This window comes from Tauraco erythrolophus, chromosome 8 (genome assembly GCF_009769465.1).
Source record: "Tauraco erythrolophus isolate bTauEry1 chromosome 8, bTauEry1.pri, whole genome shotgun sequence".
Taxonomy (NCBI): Eukaryota; Metazoa; Chordata; class Aves; order Musophagiformes; family Musophagidae; genus Tauraco; species Tauraco erythrolophus.
Window position 1 is genome coordinate 28,469,360 of NC_141472.1, and position 25,631 is coordinate 28,494,990.

At 41.4% G+C, this 25,631-nt stretch overlaps 1 protein-coding gene across 1 annotated transcript; it reads left to right on the top strand.

Moving 5' to 3' along the window:
• On the top strand, positions 1-17,877 carry PECR (peroxisomal trans-2-enoyl-CoA reductase). Its single transcript, XM_086615908.1, has 8 exons — positions 1-115; positions 3,160-3,293; positions 10,744-10,909; positions 11,579-11,660; positions 13,856-13,952; positions 16,840-16,950; positions 17,545-17,656; positions 17,778-17,877. The coding sequence occupies exons 1-8, from the start codon at positions 1-3 to the stop codon at positions 17,864-17,866; spliced, it is 906 nt and encodes a 301-aa protein (XP_086472034.1). The 3' UTR covers positions 17,867-17,877.
• The last annotated feature ends 7,754 nt before the right edge of the window (positions 17,878-25,631 follow it).

Genomic DNA, 25,631 nt, shown 5'->3' on the forward strand with positions numbered 1-25,631 from the left:
ATGGCGGCGGTGCGCGGGCTGCTGGCGGCGGGGCTGTTCCGCGGGCGGGTGGCCATCGTCACCGGCGGCGGCACCGGCATCGGCAAGGCCATCGCTGCCGACTTGCTGGCGCTAGGTGGGCGCGGGGCGGGAGAGGGCTCCGCAGGGAGCCCCGGTGGGGCGGCGCGGTAGGGTGGGTGCTGGGGGAGCGGAGCCGGGCGTGAGGTGAAGGCGGGGGATGGAGTTTGGGGGGTCGGGGCGGGGGGTGCGCGGGGCGTCGTGTTGCGGTTTGAGGCGGGCAGCGCTCGGGGAGCGGGTGCGTGAGGGGTTAATGAGCGGGGCGTTGGGGCGGGAGTCGGCGAACGGCGAGAACGCGGCGAGGTTGAGGCGGGGCTGTGTCTGCTGGCCCGCTGGCGCTCTGAAGATGCGCTGTGTGAAATAGGGCGGTCAGAGGGAGGTTGTACTAAACCCAGGCCCTTCCTGCCATACTCCCTCTTAAGTGAGCTTTCGTCGTGCTCAGCGAGAGGGTTGACGTGGTGCTGTTGAACTGCGTCTTACGGAGCAGTATGGTTTTGGACTGTCGCCTGCACAGTAAGCTTGGGGAACTTCTGTCGGAAACGCCTTGGAGTTAAAGTGTTCCTTCCGTGGGTTTTCCTTCCATGCTGATTCCAGAGAAGTGCTAAAATCTGGAGTGAAAGGCAGCCTTCTGAGTCATGCACCTTACAACACCTTTTCTGCAGGTTTCAACATACATGCCGGGGATCACTGGCATCAGACTGGTTTTGGATAATGTTTGTTATCATTGTTGGATTCACTGTCTTCAGTATACCAGCACTCGCGTTATGCCTCGCAGTGCCACGCTGCCATGGTTTGTGCTGTTGAAATGTGCACCACACTGTTTCACTGCATAGTAAAGAGCTTGCTCTGTTAAGACGGTGTGCTGGGAGATGTCTCTGCCTTTCCTGGCCTTCGTTGCCCCAGATTCCACCTGGCAAGTTCCTCCACAGAGCTGAACTGAGGGCTGGTTCTGCTTCCTTTGCATTCTGGGGAACTAAGCATTTTTTTGAGGTGTCCTTACGTGCTGCCCTAAAGAGGTGCTTTTTAAGCATCATCACACTTTTGATGATGTTACCCAGTTCCCTTAAAATTGTGCTTAATTTGATCTGTGTTATTTTTCTCAAGCAAAATAGAGATAACGAAAGTGTCCATCCGTAACATCCCAAATAGAAAACAGGGCTGCAAATCTCTACAAAGCACACGTGAAAAAATGAAGAAACAGCTATGGCTAAGTCTATCGGAGTAACCTTCCTCACCTGTAGACTTGCTGGCTACTCCTGACAAGAAGATGACCGGGAACTAATTCCATGTGTGCCTTGTGCTTTTAGGCTGTATTTTTTTCAGAGGGAGGCTGGCTGGACAGAGAATGCCTGTCATGATGTGCGTTGTTTTTATAGCCAGACTCCTTTGAAGCTGCCTGGACAGATTTAAACCTTTCATCTGGAAACTTGTGCCCTTTTCCCCCGACCCTATCAGGAAATGGTCTAGTCATTCTTTGTGAAGAAAAATAAGTAAAGTAGTGTCAGCTTGTACAGTAGGTACTAAGTGTTCTTCAGTCAGTTAGAATCTCCTCCTCCCCCAATTAGAGTATTTAGCAAAAATACAGTCTTTTATTGGACCTTATTTGATATCGGTGTGTGTATTACAAAGCACTTAAGCTGATAAATATAACTGCTACTGTGATTTAGTATATTGTGTTAATTGGCAATTGTGTGTGCCATTTTATGAACTCTACTCTTCATTAGTCAGGTGGTTGTGCAAGTGACTGGGGTTCTTAATTTAAAAAATCAGGAGACCTCAGAGACTAATTTCTTTACATGTATTGTTTTAAGATGGCCACTGATTAAAGGTGAAGCTCCTGTTCCTATAGATATGTAGTTGCAGCACTTCCTTCTGGAAGAATTCAGGTTTGGTTTTTTTTTTTAGTTTTATGTATAGTTTCACAAGGCAGCCTGAGCCAAATGAACAGCTTGCTGCTCTTTACTCCCACTAGTTATTTTGAGTTAATTCTGTTGTTTGTTTGATCACATGAGAGGCCAAATTCCACTCAGTAAAATAGCAACAAAGAGAAAAAGCCACCTGGCAAGATGTTAACTTTTCTTTGGCTGATTCAGAGTGTTGGATTAGTTTATGTTAAAGCAGATGAGCATCAAAGCTGGTATGAGGAAAGGATGGCTTCTGCTGGGATACTGAAACTGTGGTAGGAGGGAACTGGGAGCAAGACCTCCTTGCCTGCTCGGCAGTGGAAGCTAATCATCTGCTCATCCATAATATGAAATTGCATGCCTACTGGAATTACACTAGGAATTAATTTAGAGTGGTCTATTTTAGTCTATGTAGTAGCAATTGCTGAAGCCTTAAAGCTGACCTGAGTCCACTGGTGTGACAGAAGAAACTAGACTGGTTATGATGTGAGTGCTTGCCATTAATTTGGCACCTGCATTGATTTTTTTTTTTCTGTAGAATGAGTCCTTCTGCTTCCAAATGCTTCCAAAAGCAGAAGGCTTGAGCTCCTGCCTAGATTTTTCCTCTCTGAGTATTCTACAGCATGTAGCGGTGCCACAGGGAAGCCTCTGTTCCTGCTGTCTGCAGTCTGCAGATAGGAATTAATCTCGTTAGGCTATAATCCTTTCCTTCAGACACTGTAGGGTTAAAAAGCAGAGCATTACATTTGCTCACCGCTAGTCAAAATTACAGCCAGACATACAGTAAGATCATATTTGTGGTCTTAGGAGCGTTTTTTTTGTAATCAAGACCTGCTGAAACATCTTTAAGTCGCATAACTGACAAATGAGGCAGCTGTGAGCAGAGGCAGCGAAAGCAATGTCTGAAAGCTTCTTTGCTGACTCTGCAACTCACAGACTGTCTTCCCTTCTGCAGGAAGGAGAGGGAACCTTGTGGATGTTTTTTTGATTGTTCTTTTCCTGGCGCAGTGGGATCTTGTTGCTAAGAAGCACCTGACATCAGTAATTTCTCTCTTTTGCAAGAACTTCAACACTGTCTTCTAGTCAGTGACTAATAAACACACACCCTACACAAGATATCTCCATGACATTATTAAAAACTAGCATAACTATAATTTTAACTGTGTTAGCTGAAGAACGTTTCATTTTGTCTCTGCAGGTTGCAGTGTTGTTATTGCCTCTCGTAAATTTGACCGATTAAAAGCTGCTGCGGAAGAACTAAATAATACATTTTCTTCCATGAGTCCTGCCAAAGTGACTCCTGTACAGTGCAATATCCGCAAAGAAGACGAGGTAAAGACGAGTGATCTTATTCTGGGGCTTAACGTGTCAAAAGCATATTGTGTATATAAATTCTCAGATCTCCAAAGGTCTTCTCTGGCCCCCTCAAAAGTAGCCTAGATCAGGGGACACGTGCAGTAAAGCGCTGTTAAACTGATCTAGGTAAAGATGTGCTTTTCAAGGAAGACCATTTGTTAGCCACCTAAGCAAGAAAGCATTTGTAATTTTAAATATTTTTCTGACCATGCATACGTATTTCAGATGTTTCTGGGAGAAGCAGGCCTTGGAACTGGCATGTTCTACAGCTGAGCCGGAGCCCACTTAGCATGGTTCTCTGTCACATTTCTGTGACAGCAGTGAGGAGGCGTTAGCTTGTGAAGATGGAGACCTCAGAATAGTTCCTTCAAGCAGGAAGTCATAGTATGGAATCTCCACGCTTGTGACTTGACACAAGTGCCCTGCATTGTCAGTTTTGCTTGCATTAAAGCAAAAAACCGCCACAGATTTTATAACTTTTAGCCACGTTTCAAATTTTGGTTACAATTTGAGCCGTGCCTCATTACAAACCCTATTACTATCCCAGTTGAGTTTTTTCTTTTTTCTTCATATTACAAAAAATGGAAGACCAAGAGCAAAAGTATTTAATCCAGGTTCTTCAGAAGTCTGCATTCACCTCCTAGTTTTTTAATTTCTATAATTAAACATTTAAAAGTCCAGCATCAGGTTGGGCTTTTAAGTTATTGAAGATAGCTAGAAAATATTCCAGTAACCTCCAATTGCTACTTTTTTCTTAACCTTTGAAAGTCTCTGTTAAATTCTAGCATAGCTTAAAGAAGAGTTAACGACCTTCAGTAGCTGTGTAGATTCTGGAAATATCGTAATATACAACCACAAAGCAAATAAAAAATGAAATTCTTCACTCATAGAATAGCTTGTGTCATAAAATATTTATAGTGATATACTTAGACCTTCTCTCCTGAAGGAGATGAACCCTGGGGCTGTGCAGTATGTCACTTCACCTACCAATGAATTTTAGGTTTGTATTTACTAGCATCAGCAGTGCGATATAATAGGTTATGACAGATGTCAGAGGGCAACTTATTTGATTAAAGCTACAGGAAAAAAAAAGAAAAGAAAAGAGGTAAAGAGAAAGAAAAGGCTTAAGCCTTTTTTCACGTCACTGTTCTTGCAGAAAGTACTCTGGCATGCTCAACCTTCTGCAGGTGAATCTTATTTCTGCATTAGCTTAAAAATTATTTAGTGGGAACTGCAGAGTTCTGCGAGATGGTAGAGGGCCTGGATGGGGAAATGAGGTAATCTCCACCTAACAAACTACCATGCCTTCTTTGTTTCCTGTTCATTAAGTGTGGCTAAACACATTTTTGATAAAACAGTCTTAAATGGCTTTGGAAACTTTTTTGAAGGTGCTTTTAAAGCCTTTTTCATACTGCTGTGTAAAGAGCTCAGGCATGGTAGCCATGTTGATCCTTGGAGAAGCTTCTGTCTTTGCTATTATCCTTCAGTTTCATCATAGAATTGTCTTTTTTCCAGTTTAGTTTTAAGCTTTACTCGTTTACTGACACACCAGAACTTTCTTAGAACTTTTCATATAGTATTGGAGAAGCCTCTACCAGGTGTCTCCTGCCAGTGGAAGTTCTCATAAACCATTGCCATTTCATACTCATATCTATTGAAGAGAGGGTTCAGAGCAATAAGGTAGATGATACTCCAGTCTTGAATTTTTCCAGTCATTGGCTCAGTCTTATGTTTTGACTCGCTTCAGTTCTCCAACTGCTCTTACCTCTTTCTGTTTAAGTCCTATTTAGAAGAAAAATCACTGTGAAAATTTCATAAGTGTTTTGTGGAAGTTTTGAATAAGGAATGCAATTTCTGTTGCATGTTAGCATAAGAACCTAAGCGTACCTGCTAAACAAATATTTATCCATTCCAGATGCCCATCTCCAAGACCAGGTATTTTTACTGGTTAGAGATATCCTGTGATTTTTGTTCTTTAGCCCTTGCTCTTCTGGCTCTGTCCTCCTCTGTTAGTTCATTAATGCTGAGATTCTCAAAGATTGCTAAATCCTAGTCACTTGTTACTTAATTTCTGAAATTACTATTGGGCCAGAAATGTGTGGATCACATTTTCAGCTTTTCAATGTGTAGTGAGGATAGCATTTCCTTACACTTAGGTGCTTACTGTTTGTATGTTGAAGCTAGATAAATTAACAATCAGTAGCTTCCACTGCTAAAAATTGTCAGAACTTAGAACTGAGGGATGTGGCAGATTTTCTACAACCCACTGCTCACTATTGCTTATTTATTATATTTGCTAAGAGCAGCAATGGTGAATAATTCTAATTTGCACTCGATTACCTTGCAGAGACTAGAGGAAAAGTACCTTTGTGCTTTTACTTCTATTCAAAGAACATTGTACGTCCACTTTCAAAATCTGTTCCATTCTTAACCTAAAATTTATTGCCTGGGACTTGAAGTCTTAGGAACAGGGATTAGTAAAAGATGTAGCAAAGGATTTTTCTGGTCTAGTAGGTAAATCTTGAGTAGAGGCAACACAGCAATGTAACTCACTTCAGCATTTTCACAAATACTGGAGTAGCTTCCTGTTCACAGTGGAAGATGGGGTGAGAGAGCATTTAAACTTTTGGCTTCCCTCCTGAAAGAAGCAAGACTTGTACAACTGTGTTGGCTCTGTATGCTACGCATTAATAGCTTTACAACTGGTAGTCTGGTTTCAGCTTGGTATGAGCGAAGAGTATTTACCTCAGAAACTCATGAAAGCACGTTGTTGGGTAGAGAGGGCCGCCTCTACAAGTATTCCCTGTAAGTCATTACATCCCGTTTTTCAGCTCTTATACCAGATACCAAAGAATGTGTGAAGGAGAAAGAGCTTATAAATGTTTCAACAAGGGAAAAAACTTAGGAGTTTAAACCTCCTTAGGTGTCAGAAGTGATTCATCACAGCTACAAAGCCCGGGAAGCTTCCTGAAGAACTACATAATTTGTTTGGTGTATCCTTCTCTTTGACATCTCACGGAAACCTTTCTAAGAGTGTATCTTTCTCTTAAAGGAAGCCACCGTGATCACCTGTAGGAACAAGCCATCTGTTCTTACTGTAGTGTGCTTATTTTTTTTCCCATCCCTCCATCAGTTGTTCTGCATTTCTCTAAACACCCCTATGAATTTAGTTCTGGTTTTAATTTTATAAATAGGCAAATTGGAGGGAGGGACTTTGAATAGAGGAGATCTAAGGAAGATGAAAGTACTTTCAAAATTGCCAAATGATTTTTTTTTTTCCTATTTCAAATCTTAAAGTAACTGACCTGCTTTGAAGATGACACAGCTCATTCTCTTGTATGCCCTAGTTTGGGTCTGTGAAATTCAAGCATTAGAAGATTCATCCCTCATCATATGGTGCAATGTGTTTGTTAGAGCTTTCTGGCCTAGGAGGAGTCAAAGAAGGTACAGTGAATTAATTGCTGCAGAAGCTTGATGGCAGATATCATGGGAACAACTTAATGAATTCACACTTTTAAGTCTCTTAATCTTCATCCTCAGAGGCCCTCTTCTTTCTAGCAAAGCTTACTTTTTGTTTAATGTGCTAGAAATAATCTTGCTTGATGGAGGGTTTTCAACGACTGCTTAACCTGTCAAGCTTATTTCTGTCGCAAGTTTGCTGCTGCGGCTTTTGGCTAGTTTTCCACTGAGTGTTTTGTAAAGGATAACAAAACAAACCTGTTTTGTTTTTAAAGATGGAAGAGAAGAAGGTTCTGGGATACCAGTACGAGCACCTGAGGTTTCTGTGTTGTCTTCATGGGGCCTTACCCCGAAGCAGTAATTGTACACCTATCCTTTATCCTGTGCTCCGGAGCATACGTAGTGATCGGTATTGCTTCTTAGTGAATATGAAGCTGAAGTGATTTTAGTTATTTGGATATTTTATAGCACTGCTCACATAATGTGTTGAATATAACAAGAGCAGGTTAGTTTGCTCTTGCTGAGACGTAGGCCAGACAGCTCTGTGTGTGTGTCTTTTCAAACAAAGCTCTTTTTCGAAAATCCAAGGATCTAATCAATTAATTCCAGTGCCTCAGTGTAACAGTGGCCAGAGTGGAGGAGACAGACCTCATCCTTTTTCCATTATGAAAAGAGCTTTCTATTTATCTTTATAGGTGTTGGGAAGGGGAAGCATGTGTTTGTGTATCTTAAATGTTGAGGTACAGCAAATCTGTTGATGGGGGAAAGATGTGAGGAGCTTTTTACTCTTGTAAAGCCTTTGTGCTCTACGCTTTGGACAAACATTCCTTTAACTGGCATCTAGATAAGTAGAAGACGTATCTAGGTAAGTGGAAGATGAAACTTGTACTTCCAGTAGGCCACTGCTCTTCTTGAAATCAGGAATTCAGAATTCTGTGCACGGTGTCCCCTTTCCATACTTGCACTCCAACTGCTGCTGGACCAAACCCCGAGGGTAAAACCTAACACTTGGACATCTGACAAGCACGACTCCTTGAGATGGACTCAATGCAGTACTATTTAGCACTTACCTTGTACCTGAGTTCACTAGTAGCTTTTTTTTTTCCAATAAACTTTGTGGCTTAGCATAGTTTGAATTGGTTTATAAATACTTAATGCCAATCTGTGTGAAGCCTGTAGTGGAAGACCGTGCCTGCTAACACTCCATAGTGGGTAGTTTACCTGTTGAGTGTTACTCAAGTTCAAGGTGACCTGGGAATGCCTGTGGACATTTTTCCCTTTTCTATGTGTCAGCAAGCACTGTCATCTCAGTTATCTACGAGAGTGTGCTACTGCATAACACTTTGAGTTGCAGTCACACAAAAAACGTCCTTATTGAAGAGCTCCAGTGTTCTGGTTATGTCTGAAGTGCCTGATTTTGTTCTTTTTGGTGTTTTTCAGAAGAATGTCCTAAACTTTTAGCTCTACCTTGTGCAGTTTTGCATTACTTCTAGAGAGAGTCTTTAGTAGCTTTTTTTATGAAATATTTTCTGTGTGGATTTTGAATATTTAGGAATTGAAAGGAATCTTACTTAGTTCTCACTGTGATTTAAACATGTTCTACCAGACCCTCTTTCCCACTGTGCTGATGGCTGCTGTCACCATGTTTACTGTAATTAGGAGAAGCACTGCAACGACCCTTTCTCTACAACACAGAAGACATTGTGAAGGTTGCTACAGTTGGACCCATCTGAGCTGTCCTGTCACTGGAGAGCTTGCTAGCCTTTGCTGGATTTCGGAAAGCATTTATTGTTTTTTTTTGTTGTTGTTGTTGCCCTGAGAATATGGTACAACAAGTAGGAGCAACAGTTTCCTAAGATACAACATGTGAACCATTTTGAATTGAAATGTCATAGCAGATTTTGTCCACCTGTTGAAAGCTTGCTTGTAATGTCTCTTCTGAATGGATTTTTCTTCTGTTAATTTGTCATTGGTTGGGTTTTTTTACGATTCTGAGCATTTTGTCTTTTCTCTCTCTCTTCCCCCACTCCCCGCCAGCCTCACTAGCCTTAGTTTGTTCAAACCTTCCTTGTACTGAAACCATTTCTCTTCCATGAATGAGCTTGTACTTCAGTGACTTATGGAAAACAATATTCAAAGCAAGATTCTCAGGCTGACAGGGAGAAGAGTTTGACATTGCTGAGCAAAGCATAAGTTTTGCAGCCTAGTAAATCATAACTTACTTTTCTCTAGTTGTGAGCAAACCTGGAAGTATTTCTGGTGTGGTGGTTCTCACAAGTTACGAGTTTGAGACTGCTGTCACAGATGTTTTGAGTTTTTGGTGTTTTTTTTCCCTCAGATCCCACAAGCTGCAGTGACTGATGTGAGGAATAGGATGACATTGAGAACTTAAAGATGGCAATTTAGATATCAAAATTATTTTCTTAAGGCACTTTTTCTCAACAGGCATTAGTTTTTCAATCAGGCTTCGGTCACTATGTTTGTTTAGGTTTTCTTCTTCAGAGAGGTGCATCCTTACAGGATCCATACTATCCTGTTAAACCATCCTGTGAACTGTTAGCAGCAAAAACTGCGAGGCAGCTATTTATGAGACTGAGTTGGTGACACTTTTGGTGAGATACAGATCATGCATTGCTTGTTCTTTTAGTTCTGATGTTTTCTACTGCTAACTCAATGCAGAGGAAGGTTGATTGATGTCCTTCCCCTAGTCAAATCTGCTTCAGCAGCAGCATAACTCCTGCTATTTGTTGTTTGGCTTTTTTGGTCTGAGTTTTCTTTCACCACAGATGCTGGATTAACTTTATATATGCTTGAGTAGGAATAACTGATGTGTGGTATCTAGTTATGATAGGTAATGTAAGCAGGAAACAGTCATGTTGTCCCATTTCCCATTTCTTGAGATAAAGGTTAAATTATTAAGCAGTTGCTGTATATTCTTTTTACTGTCTTGTAACAGGAAAAATACATCAGCTTTTGTATCTAAAATCTTCAAATGCTTTGAAATACATTCCTCTCCAGAAGCTCTCTTGTGTTTAGTGCGAGTGCGTGGTGAAACTGCTGTACTTCCAAAACAGAAGACAGTGCAAAAGGCTTAGCTTACAGCCTGTAGCTCAGATTAGGTCAGTGTTAGAGCTAGGTTTAGATTCTCAAAATCTCTTTCCTTCCATATGAAAGTAAACCACTCCTTTTCTGCACTGACAGCTCTTTCAGTGAGTGAATAAAATGTCTGTTGCTATTTGCTGTTAATACCTTCTCAGTAACCAAAGGTAAATAGTGCCAGACAGAGCTTTTAATCGTAAGTACTCATCCTGCTTATAGACAGAAGGAATCTGCTTAGACAAATATTCACCTTTCTTTTACTAAAGAAGACAACTTGTAGTATTTCCAGCACTTTTTAGAGTTCGTGTTTTATAGAGTGACAAACTAACCTTCTTGGTCTGCGTAAGAAGATTGGCTGTTGCCAACTTGTATGTCAGAGCTTTAGTGAATGTATAAAACTTCTAGATAAGAATGTTAAAACTTCACAAGATGACTTATGTCTTCTATTTAAAATGCTCAGGTATGTGGGTCAGATGAAAAAAACTATCTACCTTGTATGGAGCTCTTCCAGCATCTGATGTGAACACCCCCACTCTTGTGAAAAATATCAGGAGATTCTAAGTAGGTCTTAAGCAGCAAGCTTTTGTGTGTGTTTGTTTTTACAAACCTTCAGCGGCTTAAATCCCCCTCTTTCAGTGTTGATATTTTATGTAGCTCCTGCATTATATGAGGGAGATTTCCTAAGTAAACATGGACTCAGCCCAATTCTTCTTGACTGACTAAACCTGTCATACTGATCTTCCAGCCTCTCTGAAGGCTGGTGCTTCCTCTGTCCTTTTCACACACAAAGGAGAGAGAAAATGCTGTCTGAGAATGAGATTGTGTATATAGCTTAACCAGCATACCACACTAACAAATATTGTTTCAGGTAGAAGCTTTGGTGAAGTCTACACTGAGTCTGCATGGGAAGATTGACTTTCTGGTGAATAATGGAGGGGGCCAATTTGCAAGTCTTTCTCAAGACATCCGTGCAAAAGGCTGGAATGCTGTGATAGACACGAATCTGACAGGGACCTTCTACTGCTGCAAAGCAGGTAAGGGCTGAACATTAAGCTATTTTTGTTTATTTGTTTTTTTTTACAGCAGTACCAGAAGACAAGAAAAGTAAAGTTTCCCTACCTTCTTTTTTCACACACTTATCTGACAGTGAATGTTTGTTTTCATGAATCTCATCCAAAGCTTTACATTAAACTATACATTACGTCTACTCATATATACAAACATACATTTAGGAAAGTGTGATCTTCTGGTTAAGGCCAGGTTTGGGGAGTCAGTTGGCTTGGATAGTCACTTTAAAGACTATAGGAAAACTACTTAACTTCTGTGGCCTGTATTCACTGTATATTACATAAGAAAAGATTTCTCTTTCATCAGGAATGTAAATTTAAACTTAAATATAAGTATGATATGTGATTTTCAGATAGCATTGGGAATGTGGAATGAAAGTAATTTACGAGAAAGCATGAAATCTTGATTTCCACCAAAAGGTCTCTTGACAAACATTGAGCCTTACCTGGACCACACCTCTTATCTCACCCATCCAGCGGTGAGGCTGTGGTACAAAGAGCAGATTGTTTATCTAAATCCACATAGGAGATTTGTAGTGTAACTGGAGTTGAGGGTCCAAATTTGGCTTCCAGTTGGCAAGTTCGTTTGTGTACATTTCTTCTGGTATTTATAGATTATCTTCCTCCTTCATACAGTGTACAATGCCTGGATGCGGGAACATGGAGGAGTCATTGTCAACATTACTGCTGCCATGAGAAATGGGTTTCCTGGAATGTCGTAATACATATTTTATTTTTACGTTTTCCTATATTTTTTCCCCTAGAGGTACTAATTGCTCCTAAATGCTTTGTTTTAGAAAGGTGTGCACTGGACAGCAGCAGAGCATAGAAATACAGTGCTTAGGTCAAGAGAGAGCTTGACAATGTGTGTGGGGATCTTTTATTAATTCAGTAGAGACTACCAGAGTAAGTGACATCTCTGGTCTCTGTCAACTTGTTTGTACAAAGCTATGAAGCAAGACTTGACAGTGAAGCTTTCACTGGAAACGGTGCGCTAGTGGGACTAGTTACACTGAAGTGTGACCTTTACTTGTTCTCTCTCCAAATTGCAAGAACTTGGCACACGTTGTTTTCCTCTTCTACTGTTAGTTTTCAGGTCTTGATGGTGTAATGAGTTATGCGAGTTGGACTGGGAGTAATGGAGTAGGAGGAACGTTTCTAGTATGTTCTCAGGTTTTGGCTTTGTCCTTTGGGTCATATGATGCCTATCTCCCCCATTTTCCTGTTGTAGCCATCTTTCTTGGAGAAGGTCTCTGAGGTAGAGTATCAGTTCTGTTTGCTCTGCTCCTTTCTTGACTGGGAGAAGGCTCATGAGTACAAACATATTATCATGTTTGTAGTTCTTTTATACTGACACAGATGATCACAGCTGTCTGCATGAAAATGCAGCATCCTCTCCATATCCATACATGTGCTGTGTTTGTTCACATTTGTTTATCCTCAAAATGGAGGTGAGCAGATGTCTTCAGATTTGAAACTTTTCCACCAAAAAATTCCAATTTATTGAAAGAGAAATAATGCTCAGAAAATTAATTGCCTCAGTTATTTTTTGTCAAAGGAAATTTTGAAGTTGTCAAAATGCTGCATTTTGACACTTTCTTAATTGTAAGAAATTTAATTTCTTCTTTGAAACTATCTTTTTTTTAGCTTTGAAATTGAATTTTTATTTAAGAAAATATAAGAATATAGTTTATGCAAATGTTATATTGCCTCTCTTTGTCTTGATTAGAAGTTGAAAGTTTCCAAAATTTAAAATTTTTAGGGAACAGCAGAATATTTTCTCACCGGCTTGTTCTTGGCAGTACAAAATAAACTTAGAGATCCACAGGGTGGTGCTGAAGCTACAGTTATCTGAGTTTCTCCACTCTGGTTAAGTCTGGTTGAATTGTCACCGCAAACAGGCAGCAGCTGTATTTGAGTCGTACCAAGAGATAAAAAACCTAATTCCGATTAATAGTGGAAAAAAATTTCCCAAGTAACTGTTGTGCATGGACCTAAATGGATAGACAAAACTACTTTCAAATTAAATTCCTGTTGAATTGATACCTGTTTTAGAAATGCACTGTTGAAAAAGACTTGCCTTTACAAGTCCAGCCACCACTTATTCATCTGATACAGTTTTCCATAAGTATTAATTTTGAACATAAAACGAGTCAAGTTTGTTTGCTTGTAGTGTGCCTGAAGGTTATTTATTTCTGGCCTAAACATATAAATAAGTTGGGGTTTCTTATGTTTTTCTTAAGTTTTTCTTATTCCTTTCCTGATATTTGAGAAGCTATTTTACCTGTCTTCTCTAAGTCTGTTTTTCTAGGCTAAAGGAACTAAACTCTATTAGTTTTTTCAGAGTCCCACTGTCTGCTATCCATCCCTGCAGTAATTTTATCTGCATTTGTTCAAGCTTGTAATCATTTCAGACTAGTTGCCTATAGCAGCAAGGTGTATGAGATTACTCTGCCTATGGTCTTCTCTGGCTCCATCCACCTATAGTAATTTTTGAATAGTGAAATAAATATTTTAAGTTTGTCAGAAGATCTGAACTATTTTTCAGACCATTGTCCTTCCGAGTGTTTACTTGTGCAGCCTGCCTTTCATAGTTTTACACAGTTTGAACTTTGCCTCCAGTTGCTTTTTGTTTTATAAGCCTGCTTCTGCAGTAGAATGTAGCTGACCTCCTGTCACATTGGAGAAGAGGTGATAAGTATTTCCAGAAATGACAGGAACTCATAGCATAGCTTGTTTAAATTGCGAAGCTATGGTCAAACTTACAAACTAGAAGATCTCTCTGTCTCTCAGATGGTTGGTTCAGCACAGGAAGCTGCTCTGACTACCTTAGTGAGGCTGCGGTAGTGCTAACAACATTGGGCACTGTTAGCTGAGGGAACAGACGCTTCTTTTGCTTTCTTTTCTCAACAGGCACTCAGGAGCTGCCAGAGCTGCAGTGGATAACCTGACCAAGACTTTAGCTTTAGAGTGGGCCCACAGTGGAGTGAGAATCAACAACGTTGCTCCTGTGAGTAATGGCAAACACTCTGGTTAAACTTAGCCATCATAGGTGTTCATTGTTAAAACTTTCAGACCAAAAGGGATTTCAAAATCTATAGCCTGTGACGGGTTGTGGATTATTTATTGATTTATAATTTCAGGTCATTTGAGAGTGTTTGGTACTCGTTTGGGTGACAAGCCAAAGATACAGGATAAAATTGCATCTGCTTTCTTGCTTGGCACTCTTTGAATTTTTTCTAGCTTAATGAAACGATACCTGGGAGGAGTTGATGACCTGTCTTACAAATCCTTGTCATAAAATTACTGAATGTCTTGTGTTTCACTAATGATTACGTTATTTCTGAGTTCACAAAACTGTTTTGTGTTTGAGGTTCAGGTATGCTGATGGTTTCCACCTGTGTTTACGAACCTCTTTAGAAAATCTCTGAATGTGTTACGTAACGTCTTTTACTTTGTCTTCTATATGTTAAGTGAGATTAGTTTTAGGCATAAAAAGACTGTATTTGGAGTGGACTTTCTCTCAAAGAAATTATATGTAAAAACGTGTTCTGATTTTTTTTTTCTTATCAGATATATGCAAACAGGAAACCACTATACAGGTCAGCTAAAATATGCCTGCCACATTTCTGAGGAAGTAGGTAGCGTGTAGCCGTGGTTTTTAATAACTGTATGGAAAGAGCAGATGTATTTTCTAGTGCATGGTGCTGCAGATATAGAGGTTATCTAGAAGCCTTAGCTTTGACATTTGAGATGGTGTGATCTGTTGTGATTTGTGTAATCTTCACTCTTAACCACAATTTATTTTGCACATTTACTCCTTTGAAAACGAAAGAAGAAAGGTAAACTTTGACCAGCTACTTCTACATTCAGAATGTCTCTTATCTCACAGTATAGTTAAGTGTCAGATTTGTTTAACTGGTCCCTAGGAAGGGTTTTTACTGTCTTTGTAGGATGTCTACATCCTGTTATGCCTGTTGTCCTAAAGCATCTGGCTCGCTTTCTTTGCCATAGGACAGAATGCTTAATGGCAGATGTGTGGTGATTATTCAGGCAGTGGCTCTTATGTAGCCTCTGTGAGGCCCAACTCATCTGGAGACTTCTTAAATATGAAGACCTACTGGTTTGTTTTTCCTGTTTATTTGTTTTTTCTGATTTGTCAAGTCTTGGGGAAGTAAGTAATTAAGACAGCAGCATTATGTGAATATATTTTTCAGGCATGGTAATTACCTAATGAATCATACTAATTATACTTTATAGCACATGTCAAAATAAGTTTTTGACAAGCAAGCACTTCAGTGGTTTGGCTCTTTCAGAAGTATTTGCTAGCTTTGTTACTATGCTGGTTACAAAAATCCATGTTGTAGTTACAGTAATACTTTATATCCTTCTGTCACCTTTACGGACACACTGGGTCTGTGGTAACCATACAAAACTGTTACTGCATTATAGGAGCCGAGCAACGTATAGGATATGGGTACACAGAAAGGGGAACATGAATTCTAAAAAAAAATATTCACATATAAGTTACTTCCCTAGCTCCCAAAATATAGTCACTCACATTTCTCAGATATCTTAGGAGAGAAATCTTAGCATGTATTCCATGGACGAATTCAAATTTTGTTATCTTTCTTAATCTTGAGTCCCAAAGGTTCTGTCATAACTAATCTATGTAACCCTGTATTCCCATTGCTGTAGCCTTCATCTTCCCTCTCAAGTCTAAACTGGACTGTATAATGATCAGAGCAAAGACACCTTTTTCTAGACTGTGAAATCTGTCTACTTCCATAATGCACAATAAAGTCAAATCTAGCGTTCTTACAGATTACAAGAAAATGTTGAGAACTTGTTCTTGGGGCTTCCTGGTTTTCTGCTGTAAGCTAATACGAAATGCTTGTAATTTCAAAATAGTCTCTGAGTTTCTTCTTTGTACTCTCCCCTGTATAGTTATTGAAGTGACAGTGGAGAGTTGGAATAATCTGAATTATTGCACTTGAACAGAGATGTGGCTGGCAGCCAAATACCTTCTTGTATAAACTATGCTATTCCATTCAATTTAAGACCTTGCATTCAAGCATTGCTTAGTGTCCTGGTTTCACTGGGACAGAATCATGGAACCAATGTTTTGTTCAGAGAAGCTACATTTCTAAAGTAAGCTGCGTTTTTAAGAAGACTGCAGCACTCGATTCGTTGAGAACAAAGTTGGTAAGTCACTTTGGTTTAGTTTGTAGCCAGCCATGGTATGCAGGTATCCATAGTGATCGAGGACTTTGCAGCTTGTTTTTGCTAACGACCCAGATGAACAAGAACGTGGGGGAGCGTGGTCAGAGTGATTGATACCTGAAATGGCAAATGGGTATTCCATACCATGTAACGTCATGCTCACCATAAATCAGAAAGTTTGTTGGGGACAGTCTCTCTTTCTCAATGGTCGCCATCCCTGGAGGGTCTTACCTGTTGTTCTGCTCCCGAGGCCAACTCTCTCTCTCTTCTGGGATTGTGGTTTTGGGACTTTCCTGCTCTGGGATTGCTGGTTGGGAACAGGCTGGACATTGGTCAAGGGGTGCTGTTGCACCGTACATCACTTATCTGTATATATAATTATTGTTATAATTATTGGTTTTAATTTAATTTTATTTTATTTTATTTCAATTATTAAAAGTTCTTATCTCAACCCATAGGTCTTCCTGCCTTTTCTCAATTCTCCTCCTCAAGTGGGAAAGGGTCATTGGGTAGTAGAACAACGGGCTGTTGTTTAGCCCCGGATACAGGCTCGACGTAGACAGATAGTTTAATCCCACAGAAAATCCCAGTAATTACAACTTCACAGCTTTATAATGATCACAGTTTAAATATATGCAAGAGAACTTAATTTTCATTATGCTGTTTTAAAATAGGGAATAGTATTTTCAGAAACTGCTGTTGCGAACTATGGAGAACAAGGTACGATGATGTGGTTAAAGAGCATACCAAAGATTCCTGCCAAGAGGTCAGCAGTTCCTGAGGAGGTAATGTACTTCAGAACATCTGTGATATTTCTACTTCTGTGTGTCTATTTTCAAGCACTTTATTATATGGAGAACAGTAACAACTTAATTTTGCACTGTAATGGAATATTAAGAAAAAAAAGCTTGTAGTAATGTGTAGTAGTGCCAAGTGGGAGACTTAACCTGTAGTCACTGTTACACTGAAAATTTAATTTAGATGCCTCTTACAGCTTAAGTGTTTGTTTCATAGTAGACATTAGTTCCTGAAAAGGTTGACTTCCAGCAGGGAGGACTGAAAGAATGAATATTAATGTGGAAAAAAGTGTTTCTTAAAAGTACTTAGCTCTCTTCCATCAAGAATGTGCGTCTTTGATAAAGTGGTCAACTTTTCTGTTTTATTTTCAGCATCTGATGCTGATCTTTGAGAGCTTACTGGTTTTAATTTGTTATGTACTTGATGTGTGTGGCTGGAAAAATGGCTTTAAGTCTGTTACGGTTTTCATTACTGAACAGAAAACATTGCTGTGTCTTGCCTGTAAAAGTTTTTACAAGCATCTTTGACGTGAGCAGTTCCCAGCAGTTTAAGAAAGATTAAAATTTTCATTCTTTTGCTAGATCTCTCCTGCAGTGTGTTTCCTACTGTCTCCAGCTGCTTCTTACATAACTGGGATAACCCTGGTTGTGGATGGTGGCCTAAGTTTATATGGCCATACCCTAGAAATACCTGGTAAGAACGGGCTACAAAATAACATCCTTCAAGTGACTGAAGTTGGGCAATGGGAGGACACAAAAATAAAATGTCTGGTTTCTCAGTCAACTAAATACATTGTTTTATTTGTTTTCCTCAGATCACGACAGGTGGCCCTCACCACCGGAAGGAAGAAACACTGAAATGCTTAAAAAGCTTCTTTCTGGCACGTTCAAGCCAAAGCTGTAAAAGAATGAGATTTCACCTTATTCCCAGTTGCACAATTGCTGATAATCTTGCTTTGTGATTTGGGCTCACTGTTCTCAGTAATATAATTTTTTTGCTCATATGTAACTACATTGAGTGCCTCGATTTTTCGTTGATTTATATTTAAAACTTGAAAGGCTGTACATAGTAAATTTCTTCTCTGAAAACACTCACTGCCCTGCAAACATTCAGTCTCTTGGAAAAGGAAGGTATAAAAGACAAATTCTCTATTTGCACAGCCATTAAGTAATGAAAAATCTCACTCAGAATAAAAATACCGTTTATTTTGAAGTGCAGGGGGCAGAAGAAAGGGAATGTTTTGGAATCCTGTTCTGGATGATTTTGGGGAGAAGGTAACTTAAATCTCTGTTATTAGTTGCATCAGTAACCCTTGAGGTAGCGGTTAGCTTTACGCTATTTCTGTTCAGCCACACACTGAGTGTTCAACAGTGATTTTAAAGACTGAGTAGGTATTGCTCTGAAAAGAATTAAAAATAAGGCAGAATACTGTTATTAATATTTCAAACTTAATTGGCGTATCATATTGGTAATGTTTTAAATTGTTTGCAGATATAATGACATAATGGAGTTAAGTTGGCTGCAACTTAAATTTGATAATAGAATAATTAGAAAAATCAGATAATAAACTTAAGCTTTAACATACAGTGATGGAAAACAGTATAGATTCAACAATTTAACATAGAATCCTAGAATCATTTAGGTTGGAAAAGACCCTTGAGATCATCAAGTCCAGCTGTTAACCTAACACTGCCAAGTCCACCACTAACCCAAGGTCTATTTGCATTTTTGTCAAAGAACAAAAGGATCAATTGTAACAGGGCTTCTAAATGCTAAACTATTCCTTCCATGGCTTACAGTTACCTTGAAGAAAAACTGTTAGCAACTTATGGCTAAAAATAACATGTTTATAAAAGTAAATGATATCCCAGTGATAAACTTCTATGCAAAATCTTGAAGCAAAGGCTGTGGTGTATATTACAAAGCTTTCTGCAGTATGCTATACTGTTAAAGGAGAAACTTGGAATCCTTCATTTACCAGTTAAAATGTTTTCTATCCATATTGTGTTGTCTTACAATGTTAACACAAGTTTGTTCATCAGTGTCTCTAAAATAGATATGATTTTTTGATCAATGCAGACATTCCATTTGAAAAACAGAAATCTTGCAATGTATTACTCAAAGAGGCTATACTTGCCATTACTCACTTTTTTTATTCATTCTAAGGCAAGTGTTCCTATGTCTGATAACTTTAATCAAAATATAAAAAATAAGTGATGACTGTGCTTGCTGTGACAACTGACATTTATGGAATCAGGTTGCTGCTATAGAAGCAACACCTTTAATACTTCATTTTGGATTGAATGTAAGAGTATCTGCCAGTTGTTTGTTCTCTTCAAAGATGTTTGACTTTTCTGTCTTTCACTAAAATATGGAAACTTACATAGGAACATGTAGATTGCTTCTTCTTGGTTTTGTGGGGAGGAAGAGGTTTGAGCCAAAACGCTTTCTCCTTCTGATATATCCTCTTTCCTTAGTAACTAGGTGGTCATTTGTGTGGTTGTGAGAAACTTGTACAAAGATAAAATCAGCTTTTTTCAAACCTCTTGTGCAAGGTACATTTTGATTATTGCAAATGTTAGTTCAGGGTGCGCAGCAAGAGAATTCTTGGAAGAAAAAGCACCTGTTACCTAACTAACCCTGGAAGCCTCGCCCATTGCATTTAAGTGAAATTACTTAGTTTGTTAAGAGATTATTTCTACATTCTTAACATCTTTCTGTAAAAGAAGGTTAAACATGAACAGGCTTGAGACTTGTGGAATTTACTTTCTCTTTGTGTTTGACTGTGAGCTTCTGTGATATGCGTGGACTGTAGATTTGATGTGAAATGGAAGTGATTTGATAAAACTAGATTGCTTTTATTATATCCCAGAACTGTTCTCTGCAGGATTTGAGCATAAACTTGGAAATAATTGTTTTACACTGTTGCAAATTTCCTCTTCAACTTTGCTGGAGTCTGAATATTCATAAAGAGGGGAAGTTTATACATAATGATGGTGAAATGCATCACTCAGTGAGGTGGAACATTGAGCGTTCTCCTATGTGGGAGACATGTTCAGTCTGCAATTAATAAACTCCTCCACGTTAAGAACTATAACAAACCTTTCTGCTTGCACTGAATACAAGGAACTTTTATTTGACCTTGCCGCCTTCAACCTCCAGCAAAGCAATGGATGTATTAGGAAGATCTAAGCTAGTTCTTTAGAGGAAACTTATTCCTGTATGTGCTTTTTTCCCTGCCAAGAAGTTAAAACAGGCAGCATTTGTGGAGCTGTGCTGCAGCTTCGTGCAATAGGAGAATGTACTCAAAATACTCTAGGGGTAAGTACGGTGTAAGAATACAGAAAATACATCCTTGAAAAGAGAAGGGAAAACATCAGTGTTCTCTTCTTTTTTTTTTCCTTTTTCTTTTTTTTTCAGTAATAATACTAATGTCCTCCGTGTGTTGAGGCTTACTGTGCACAATATTAAAATGCTTATCACATTTTATTAGATATTAGGATAGTAACTCCTTTGCTGTAATGGTTTTGCAATGATCCCAGCCTCTTTTTTTTTTCTTTGCATTTTTTCTTCTTGCACACAGGAGAACATGAAATGTTTACTTCTTAGAACAGAGGTTTTATTTTAATCTTTGCCTCTTTAGTCCGTTTTTATACAGATTAAAATTATTGTAAAAGTTTTGCTGCACCTTGCAGAAAGCCAGTGTTGCGTCAGCATGAATGCTCAGGTTTCTGCTGTTAGTGCTGCAGATGTTATCAGGTGTAGCAAAGCTCTTCCTACACTGCTCTAGCAACACCCCTTGATCAAAGGGCATTGAGAGGTTAAAAAAAAAATGGGTGTGGTAACAAAAACATCCTTGATTTGGGTATCTGAAGTTCAGAGAACAGGGCTAGACTTTATTTATTTATTTTACAAGGGAGGTGAATGCAACTGTGGGAAAAGGGCTAAGGAACCTTAGGAGGAATCAAGGAGACTTACTGACCAAACACTGAAACGTAAATGTTTGCTGCACTGTACAGTTGTAATAGGCAAAGAGAAGAAAATTAGAATGACAGTTACATTTACCGTTCTGTTAGAAATATCTTTTCAGTTGCTTTAATATTTACCTCTAGCTAAACCTGTACCTATTGTGCCTACCCCTTATCAGATATTCGACTGATAAATGGGTGCTTTTCAACTGCTACTTTGCTCCACTGTCTGGTGTTATGTCTGAGTATGTGTCCTGGAACTTTAAATTTAGGAAAGCAGCGTAGTTCCACGAAGGGGAATTTTTATCAAATGTACTTGCCTTATGTTTTTACAGATACTCTTTGTGTTAAGTAAATATTGATTATTCAGCATATTTATTTAGTGTAAAATGAAGTTTGATTATTTGGGGGTTTTACTTAGTGTAAAATGAAGTCTGTGTTGTAAAAATGTTCATTCTTTAGAGATTAACAGTCATCCATGCAGTGTCATTCTGCAGTAAGGTCCACTGTCAGCCTTGAGATGTAAATGAACAAGTATGAGGCAACAGTTGCTTGTTGCAAGCTTTTATGGCTGTGTTTAGTCTTCTGAATAGTTGTGTAGAATATCCTGTACAATCTTTAAGAAAGCACGCTATTTGCCAGGTAGTGTAATTTCATACACTTCTAATCAGCCTCTCCTAGCCTGCTCTTGCCATCTCCAATAGCAGCCTTGTGTTAAATGGCTGAGTATCGCAGACATTAGGGGAATAATCTTATTAGTAAAGTCAACAGTGCCTGTGTTCTGAATTGCTGAATATGGCCGAGTCCTAAAGGTGAATGAGTTCATAAACCTCGGTGATGGGGTTGGAGCAGACAAACCTATCAGTACTGCTGCCCGGTCTCTCTTATCGTGTGCTTTTTCTAGAGAAGCAACTCCGTACTTGAATGGCTACTGTATTTTTCCCATACTTTGATCTATTTCGAGTGTTACAGCCAAGTCAATAGCTGGCTTCTCTGTATGTGTTTTGTTCTAGAGCTGAACTTAAATGTCTTGGGCAGTGGGAGTGCCTCCTGAAATGCAAAATACTAAGTATGATGAGAGATTCCAGTCTAGGTAAGAAATACAGCAGTGGTTTAGGACTGTCCTCCCCAGGCTATTTGCTCTTCCTCTCTTTTGGTGTCAGCCTCACAGTGATGGTGCATTTGTATCGGGAAGAACTGGAACTACTGAGATGCAGGCACGTGTTTCCTTCTGTCATGGAAAGTCAGAGGAGCACAGCAGACAGGACTAGCAAAGGCTTGAAATAATGCTGTTGTTTGCTCAATGCATGCAAGCTGGATTTAAATTTATAGACAGAATTTTGGCTCTCCTGCTGGCAAGGAAGGACTCTTGATCATGTTACAACATCCTGGCATCACAGCCTTTATGCTACTGCTGTTCCCAAAAGAAGCTGTTTTGACTTCACATATCTGCTCTGTTTCCAGTAGTTTGTTCCTTTGCCAGTTAACCCCTCTTTTGATTAAAAATATATGAAACTAATCACTAGGTCCTTTTCTGGATGTAGTTCAAAACATGAGAACATGGCAATATGGTGCCAGCTACAGGAAGGAGTAGAAGGGAGGCAAAGGAACTTGGGAAGTAAAAAGAAGGATGATGGCTTGGCCATGAAAACAGGCTGGTTTGTTCCCATTTAAAGTGTTTAGAAGCCACAGCGGTAGTGTTAATACAGGTGCTTGTTAGCCTCAAGCAATATGCCTAGAAGGTGAGAACCTCTTATTGCAATGAGGTATTGATTCTGGAATCCAGGGAGAGCCATGCTGCCAAATTTCAGTCATTTGCTTGAGTAGACTGTCCTAAGATGTGCTTACCCTATAGATTCCACCCCGACTCCTCCCAACTTTCACTGCCTGTACAGGGCTTGTACTGAATGCATAAATAACTAATATGCTTTATTGCAAGTTGTGTCATCTATTTTTATACTCTTCCATATCAGCAATTACACTGTTCCTATAAGCTTTATTTTGCTCCAGTAGCACGACACATGATCTCAGAACCGTGCCACTGGGTTTGGGCTGAGCTCAGCGTGAGCCAATGTCAGAAGTGCTGGGCCCTGGGCTTGATAGATATTTTTTATCTCAAAGTCAATATTTAGCTGTTTATTATGCTCCTGATACCAAAGTTGCTCTGTTTTAGGGATAATGGCACAGTAGTGCTGATGCCTGTCAGGATGTACATCGTCCCTGCAAAGCACTCTTGGGATGGACCTCATTGTGCAGTGAGAATGCTCTCTGCTATTTGGGCTTTGTGCAGAAATACAAAGGACTGCACAGGCAGAGGAATGTGGGATGATTTTCCACAACCCTTGCTAGCTTCTTCTGTAGTGAAGGAACTCTGACTTCAAAAACAACTGTTCACTAACCCGTCCTCCATAGTGAAATCCATTTGCAAGATGCTAAAACTGACAAATGGCCATGAACTGGAACATTAAGGCGAGGGAAACACTGGATGTGTTTTCAAAGCTGTGTAAGCAGCTGCGGCTCATTGATCTTGCTTGATGGTGCAGAAGCATCACACATCAGCATTTTTCTTGGCTCCTTCCCTATCATTTAGCAAAAAGGTCACCTTTTTAACTTTCTAGTTAAAGACTCCTGGTCATGACAAGTGTCTCACGAACATGGCTGACAATTTTGCTGACTGTAGAACAAAGCTTTGAGGGACGACTGTGTCTCCTGCATGTTGGCTCTGAAGTTCTTATTAATCAGTGTGATTCAGAGCCTTGTGCCTTTCCTGGATATGCTTCATCAGCTGGTCTTTATCACAGCCCTCTTCAACCTGTTGTTTGGTTTTTTTTTTTAAAGATGACAATATTTATTTTTGTCATTTTCTGCAGCCTTTTCAGTGGAAGATCTCAAAATACTCAGGTTGTGGGCCTCGATGTGTAGTTTTTTAGTTTCATACGTGGTTCCCACTGGAAGTTTATTTGCTGGGGTATGCAGCTTGGGGTCTTGGCTCACTGAAGACTTGTCTATTTGAGAGAGCTTACCAGTGTAATTATATATGCCTATAACTTTTGTTCAAGTAGGTTTTTCCAGGTTTGTTTAGGGTGTCCAAAATAAACCCTCAGCCCTTGTTTTGCGTAGATTTTGAGGGCTTGTCCAGACTTCACAAACCTCTAATTGTCTTAAAGGTTAAATATGTCTGACCACATGGCCGGAAAGCGGCCTGCGAGTGGCGGCTCAGCGGGGATGACTGTGCTGTAGTCAGGTGCCGGCCCCGGTACGGCCCTGCGGGAACACACATCGCTTGTCGGCACGTCGCAGTACGGGATTTGCTGAACACGCGCAGGTCATTTGCGCATCTTGTGCCCAGTGGCCATGCCTGTGAGCTTATTTTTGAATCCGCACAAAACTGATTACAGTGCCGTCGTAACGTTTACGGTCACCTGCTGCTTACACCGAGGGTAGCAGGAATGGCAGTCCTGCCACGTATCGGGGAGCGGTTCCTCACTGATCAATTGAGGGTAGCACCCTTCTTCCTAGCATGGATTGACTTCCTGAGGGAAGAAGGTGGCTCCTGCAGAGAACAGTCAGCCAGTGCTGAAAGAAACGGGCAACCCGAAGGTGGCGGAGGAGCACTTTGAGTTGTCCCAAAAAGCGCGCGCAACCTGCTCATAACGGAGTCAGGGCGGCTCGTCCCACGGCGGGACTGCCGCTCCGGGCTTCTCAGGGGCAAGGGGTTTTCTGAAGCAAGCAGTGGAGGAGACATGATTGCCCCGGCGCGAGCGTTCCCGTCCTGCCTTCGAACACGGGAGATGACAAAGCCGCAGCCAAGCGACACGCTGGGCCCAACTCAAAATCGCCTGGCGAACACCGGCAGCTGCTCCTCGGTACCCGAGCAGCGGCAGGAGGCACAAAACCCCCGGGCAGTTTGTCTGTCAGGCGGCCACGGCTGCTGGGTGACGCGAAGGCTTCCCGCCGCGGGCGGCTGCTGGGGCCCCGGCTGCGCCGCCCAGCACCACAGCAAGCGGTAACCGCAGGTACACCGGGGACGGCGGGACCCGCCCCCGGGCCGGGCCGGGTTCCGCCGCCTCCCGGAGCGGCGCGCCGCGAGCCGCCGGCCCCAGGCGCCGCCCACCGCCGACTCCGCGGCTCGGCCGGGAGGCGCCCCCGCCCCGTGACCCGAGGGGAGGCGGGGCAGGCCTGGCGCGCACGCGCACCCGCCGCCCTTCGGGGCGGGCTTCCCGCGTCCCTCTTTCTGCGCGCGCGCGGAGGCGGGCTGTCGTTCTCGCCCCGCCCGCGCGCCGTGACGCCGAGCCGTGGTGACGTCCCGCGCTCCCCCCTCCCCCGCCTGCCGCCGGCGGCGCGGCCGACGTCACGAGTTTCGGCGGAGGGGGGGGCGGGGCTTTCGGTTGGCAGCAGAAGCGGCGGCGGCTGCCGGCGCCTCACGCCTGGCGGGATTCCCCCACACCCCCCCAGCCCGGCCTGGGCCCGCCGCGCCAGCGCTCCGGGGGCTCCTTCCCCGCTCCCCGCCTCACGGGCCCGCCTCGGCCTCGCTGCCTCCTGTCACGCTCCTCGCCGTGCCCTCGCGCGGGCAGGCCCCGGGCCCCTTCCCCCCCTCTCCGGGGGGGTGGGCGCCTCTCCGGAAACCTGGCCGCTCCCTCCGCGCCGCCTGCCCAGCCGGGCCTGCGCCCGCCGCCGCCGCCGGGCAGCGCGGGGGGTCC